The 6,334-nt window shown below is 38.4% G+C and overlaps 1 protein-coding gene across 1 annotated transcript; it reads right to left on the bottom strand.

The window, feature by feature from the left end:
* Positions 1-141: 141 nt before the first annotated feature.
* Positions 142-5,660, bottom strand: TIC40 (hydroxyproline-rich glycoprotein family protein). The gene is made up of 14 exons (XM_078577077.1): positions 5,346-5,660; positions 4,835-4,934; positions 4,607-4,664; positions 4,501-4,518; positions 3,840-4,101; positions 2,844-2,920; positions 2,676-2,739; positions 2,254-2,338; positions 1,983-2,023; positions 1,831-1,876; positions 930-1,030; positions 694-797; positions 550-597; positions 142-416 (listed from the first exon to the last, which is right to left on the bottom strand). The coding sequence occupies exons 1-14, from the start codon at positions 5,521-5,523 to the stop codon at positions 357-359; spliced, it is 1,242 nt and encodes a 413-aa protein (XP_078433203.1). The 5' UTR covers positions 5,524-5,660; the 3' UTR covers positions 142-356.
* Between the last annotated feature and the right edge of the window lie 674 nt (positions 5,661-6,334).

The following is a 6,334-nucleotide window of genomic DNA, read 5'->3' as shown; positions in this document are numbered from 1 at the left end:
GAAATATGGGATTCCGTAAACAAAACCGATTGCATCATCATCATTTCAGGATTCGCGATGAATTTTGTTTATTTTCAAGGAATATGGCATTTACCTTAAATTCCACAGGCTTTATTCCTACTTGAAGGAAGTTTGACCGCGTTTTACACGAACTCCAGCATTAGCCAGCTCATCAGAATCAAAACCGTTAGCTACACTGATAAAAGAAAAATCTAAAAGAACCTGAATACGCAGGAAAATCCATGCCGTAAACACAAGCTACTGGCAGCGGAAAAAAAATTAAAATAAAACTGATATGGACACCGAAGGAGAAGTGAACCGCTAACTGATCTTCTCACGTTGACTTAACACTTCTGTCAAAACGGACCAGACGCCCCTGGAAATAGCTCAGAGATCTTGTTAAGTACGTCCATAACCTGGCCAAATGAAAAAACCCAGTTCACTTTTTATTTTTTTTATTCTATTTGAGGAAATTCTCCACGAAAAAAATAATTCTGAGGTTTTCCAGGGAGAATGCAAAGATGAAAATGTTTATGAGGATGTGGTCACCTCCTTGTCATTTTGATACTTGGTGATGCTGAATGGGTTCTGGGAACACTGCGAGTCAAAAACAAAAACTCAATATTCAACAAAAAAACTTTAAAAAACTCAATAAAAAAACAGTATAAAACAAAAAAAGGATTTTGGGCGTACGTCCATAATGGCAGCCTGCACCCTTGGATTCTGGAAAGCCATGGCAATGTCTGGATTTGCCATGATCTTGGAGATTACTTCCTCAGGGGTGAGCCCAATCTGCTCTGTAATCCGAAGAAAAATAAAATCAATTAAAATTGTACTTCTCTTGGGGGATGTTCTTAATTTGTATGATGAGAGAGATCCCAGATTTAGTATTATTTAAGCATGAAGGATGATAAAAACACCGGCCTCACCAAATTGTTGCTTCACTTCGGGACTGCTTATGTCAAAGTTTTTCAAGGAATCCATCATCCTGTTGTCCCACTCACTGCTGCCGCCTCCTCCCATGTTGTCGCTGCATGTTTCAAAAGAATAATAACTTTAGCCAGATCTTCAGTTCAGACAATGCGCTGGTAGCATGGCATGATTAATGCTCACGAATCGTGACCAGATCAGATTGGATCGAATTGAATTGAAAGATTCGATTCATTTAACGAGATTGATCATGATTGGATCAGCCAACTTGATAGACTGGATCGACCAGATCTATATCTAACTGCATTAACAGATATGATCACGAGGGCAATTTGACAATCAATCCGCCAATTCAAACAGATTCTAATTGGCTTGTCACTCCAATCTGCCCATTAAATTGAATGTGCCGGTGGGATCAATCATGCCTTGCCTTGTGATAAGCCCAAAAAATCTCAGGTAGTTTCTGAAAACCGAAGTATATAGATTTTGATCGGAACATCTATTGCAGAAACATATCAACAGATCATGATCGATCTCCCGGATGATAGAGAGAGCGGAAAGGAGTCTGGTTTTAATTTTCTTTGATAGTAATCGACAACTAAATTTTCCCTTCCTTACTAATCGATCTTTACCTTATCCATCGAGCCGGATTGATCATGATGATCCTCTATGAATAATCAAGTTAGGTTGGATTGAGCAAGATTATTGAACCCATTGAAGAAGATTGACCGATTGGTCAATCAAGTTTGAAATGTGCAATCTAAAGCATCAATCAAAGTGGTCGATCATCCTGCTGGATCAAGTTTGATGAAGGAATCGAGTTTGGATGGAAAATATACGAGTTAAACGACTGTATTATGATACATATCCTCTCAAAAAAAACTTTATTATGATACTCACAGCATCTCCTGTAACTGTTCACGGTATTCGGGATTCTGCAACATCCCTGCAAAAAAGGTTAACATTAGAATATGACTCTTTCTCATCCGAGGCTTAAGAATTCATTAAATTCACAATTAATAAAAAATATTTTGGAAGAGCGAAGAGGTTACACTTGAAAGTAGTGGGATTTCTCATCTCCTCGGGTAAATAGCTGCATGATACAAAGTCAGAAGGCAATATTAAATCAAGCATATAAATTCAATACAATAAAAAAATAAACCTTAACTCACGGAAAGTCAACCAAAAATCTAGGGACATCGAGAAAAAATAAAGTCGCACGATTAGTTTTGCGATGAGCAAAGACTGCAAACTGTAAAAGGTGCAAACATAAATAGAAGCCCGTCTGGGGCATTATAATTGGCGGGAGAAAATATATCTTACGGATAGACCATCTTCTGAACTGTTGGATCTTCCATCATCTTCTCCAATGCATCAACAGACAAAAGAGATGGCCCTTTCCCGGAACCTGAATGTAATGTCCAAAGCTTTGTAAAATCAGAACAATCCTAGACCACCATATTTTAATTACACAATCATATGTACCAAAAGTTATGACCTGAAGGACAAATTCAACAAGAAAGAGCATTAATTCCGTTTCGTCATGCTAATTAACATCGTACTTGGTTGATAATTATATCAGCCTAAAGTACGAGCAAATTCAAGATGATGGATCAAACCGGATGTAAAATAATATCTGTTGAATAGAAACATGATTAATCACATAATGAGTCACCGACACATGCCATGACGCAAGATCAAGATAAGTAGGTTCAAGAATTGGAATTTGAAGAACAGCAACTTACGAGATTGATACTGCTCTTGTGAATCACTGGCATTAGGCTTCGCAGAACTGCCATTTGAAACAACCTGTCGAAAGAATTAGACTGTCGTCAGCATCACAAATCTATTGGAAGAAAATATGCTTGACAGGACTCGTAACACCACTGGACAATGATTTTTGGGTCAATAACCTCTGGCGTTACAGATACATTCGAATCGACGGGAGGTTCTCTCTGTGATATTTCTTCTGGAGAAACGTCAACAAAAGCTGCGATAGGAAGATATCTGTGAGAAATACATCGAAAAAATAAATCAAAATAAATGGTCTTTGAGCCAAGAAACACAGACATGAACACTCACTCTCTCCTTTCTCAACGTCCTAAGACTAAGTAATGGACAAAAGGAGCCTAAAATCAAGAACAAAGCAAGAAAGACAGAAATTTTTTGGACAACTAATCCACCCTTATTTCTATTAATTTCCTCTTAATCTCGTCTTGTTCATACAACTTGTTAGTGAAGACCCACAGAGTGTTTATCATGTTCTTATCGTTGCTTCCAGGTGTCAAACCCAGACTTATTCCTTGACTTCAGCCAGCTCTTAATGAATGTCACTTTAGTAGTCTAGTTCATCCGAGCCTCATCTACTATTTTTGGTATTTTTGGCTCTGTATGAAACATGGAGATAACATCTACAGAGTTCCGAAAACGGACCTTGTCCTAAATCTATCTCTAGAACTTTCCTGATGTATTCTCACTAGAACGATGTTTATATGATCTCATTTTTCCTCATGTGTTCACTATGTTCTTCAACTTCATGGTTTTCCATCTCTTTCTAAAATTCTTCTGGATCCTCAAAACATCATCATAGATGATTTTTTTTTTCTTTCGATACTTCTATTACCCATATCAACACTATCCTCGCTTAGATACATCTCATCACTTCTCGTACAAGGGTTAGCCATCCTGGATCTCCAGTGATGTGCCCTGAACATTTAACTCTCAAGATCTCACTTCCCTTTTGACCAGAGTTGACTTTGGGAACAAAGACATCCTAACATTAACACTAGGAACGGAATCGTAAATTTCATGGAAGTCCTCTTCAAAATCATAGTATCTATGCTAATCTATTCTAAGGGGAATTCGAGTTCCAAACCAAGTTTCACGCATGAAATTAAGAAAAAACGTACAATATCTTTTTGGTTCCTCGGGTTTTTCCTTGTCGACCTTGACTTCAGTCACAGTTTTTGTTTCCACTTTTTTTAGAGGAGTATCAATCACAGAAGCTGACGGGGATGCACTAGCGGCAGGTGACGTGGCCATCTGGGGTGGGAAGGGAGCTGAAGGAAATGGATAAGTAGGACCAGGGGTGAATCCTGGCTTCTTGAAGTCTTTGTTGCCTGCTGCCATTTGCCCCATCAGAGTGTTCATAGCTTGTTTCATTGCATATTGCTGGACATCAAGGATATTAAATAAAATGAAATGAGACATTGATTAGGAAATATTTGACAGGAACAGATCACGGCAGAGGAAATTCAGCATATTAAGATGTGACAGTCACTGAAAAATCATTGAACTTCACTATATGTTAAGGTTAATCAAACTTAACAGATCAGCTCCTAGGAGAGAGAACATAGCGTCAAACTATTAACGGCAGATCTTAATGTCCTGTTTAATGCTCTAGAAGCATCTTAATGTCCAATTGAACTTTAAACTACAGTCGGTGCATCTTTATGTTAAAATAATTTGAAATTTCTATCGGTGCATCTGAATGTCCAGTTTAACACTTAAGAAGCATAGGGCGAGCTGACACGAGAATGTAACTCAGAAAATTGAAGAAAAAGAATTCACCTTTAGGTATCCCGACCCCTGGAGAAAGATAGAAAGAACTCGTGTCAGACGGAATTTGGGTGTTTGCAATCGAGGACTGGTGATAACAAAAATTAAGAACCCTAACCCATGAGAACAGTGCCGACAGACCAACTCCTACTCCGATCCAAAGCAACGGCGAACCTCTGAAAGATCGGGCAAACAATTTTTTTGACAACTTAAAATGGTGTCTTCTTTTTAAGAAAACTTTAAATTATGTCCTAAAACAATTATAGCTCCAAATTTCTTCTGGATGGAAAATAGCCCATCCATAAAACAAAATAAAAGACAAACAGAGTATCACAGAAATCCATACATTGATGGTGACGGAGGTGGTATTGGGAATTTAGGCGTCCCAATCGAAGAAGTCTCTGCCGTACTTGAGGATGAAACACTAGCAAAGACCCCCTTTAATCCTGAAAAGTATATATATATATAGCTGAATAACATATATTTAAAATCATGATAAAACAAATCACCGGGGAACACGATAAAAATAAATTTCCTTAATCTTATCAAACATAAAATCATGCTTCCTGGGAAACGTCAACACCCGCTGTGATATAACTTAGGTCCAGCATAAAAAATACTTTAGCTCAATAAATGACAGACATAAACTATAATCTTCCAAAGTAATTTGGTTGAGCAAGATTGGGAAAAAGACATGCACGCTCTCAGTCTAATTCAATTCATATCCCCATCAGAAAATCTAATGCCTTCGACCCATTATCAAAATAACTAAATTAAACGATATTCAAGCATCGTTAGCCACAACGAAACTCTCTCCAACCCTCGGAGTCAAGAGCAACGCCGTAAGCGGATTAAACCTGTCTCCGAAGGCCTGTTTGGAGCTCCAACACCGCTTCCTCGTACATGAGACGATACGCGAAATCTGACCCTTCTTGAGAAACCATTTCTTTCCCCAGAAAGCTTCGGTCTTGCAAGCTGAAGAGGGTTTAGGGGACAAGAAACGTACTTCGAGGAGGATATCGAAAGACCCTCCATCTTAAATTCGTAGAAGAAAGATCAAATCTTGAAACTCAAGTCGATTTCTCCTCGCCTTGTTCTCCAGACCCGCGACAAGCAACCGCCTGGGCGCGCTCTGGCGGCTGGAGATGAGAGAACTGGCTAAGGGAAGAACATGCGTAGTTCTAATTTTAAACTGTTAGCCCACAAAATTATCATTTTTTCCCGTCATTTTTTATTTATTTTCTATGCATTTCTGTTGAGAAGTACTAATATAAATTGATGGGTTATCAAAACTTATCCCATGTCCAATTCATAACTTTAGTACCTCATAATTTTTGTTGAAATAGATTACTAACGGAATTTGTTTTTGCAGATTTTGAGGATTTTATCAATGATGGATGAGCATCTCAGCTTTCAAACCACCAATTTCCAACATCCTAAACCGCTGCATTAACTTAGGAATTGTGCTGTTAGCTTGAAGAGACAGCTCTTCTAGACTTTAATTATCTAGACAATTAACTTATGAAGCAATCCAGTTTTGTTCCATAAGTGCATCATTTACAGAACTAATCCAGAATGTTGAGATAGATCTGGATTATGTCTATGTTGACTATTAGGTTTAGAAGATTAACTAATTCCAAAGAGTAAGCCACTCATATTCTGTTTCCTACAGCAGCTTGTAGATCACACCACCTCAAGCAACTTGGCATGCCGTCCTTTGGCGACCGACGAACATTCCACTTTGCTGACCCTAGGCAACGTCGTATAGTCTCAGGCCACAAGACTGTCCTATCATCAGAACACTCCACTTTGCAACATCCTTTTCAGGTATCCACTTCAGCATGTA

Source organism: Wolffia australiana, chromosome 6 (genome assembly GCF_029677425.1).
Source record: "Wolffia australiana isolate 7733 chromosome 6, ASM2967742v1".
In the NCBI taxonomy this organism is placed as follows: domain Eukaryota; kingdom Viridiplantae; phylum Streptophyta; class Magnoliopsida; order Alismatales; family Araceae; genus Wolffia; species Wolffia australiana.
Note: the sequence above shows the minus strand (reverse complement) of the source record. Positions and strands in the feature narration are given on the sequence as shown.

Excerpts from the sequence above, each read along its gene's own strand:
- TIC40 (XM_078577077.1), bottom strand. The coding sequence starts at position 5,523 with ATGGAGGGTCTTTCGATATCCTCCTCGAAGTACGTTTCTTGTCCCCTA. Across the intron at positions 4,935-5,345 it reads AAACAGGCCTTCGGAGACAG|GATTAAAGGGGGTCTTTGCT; the intron begins GTTTAATCCGCT and ends TATACTTTTCAG. Across the intron at positions 598-693 it reads TGCAGGCTGCCATTATGGAC|TGTTCCCAGAACCCATTCAG; the intron begins GTACGCCCAAAA and ends TTTGACTCGCAG.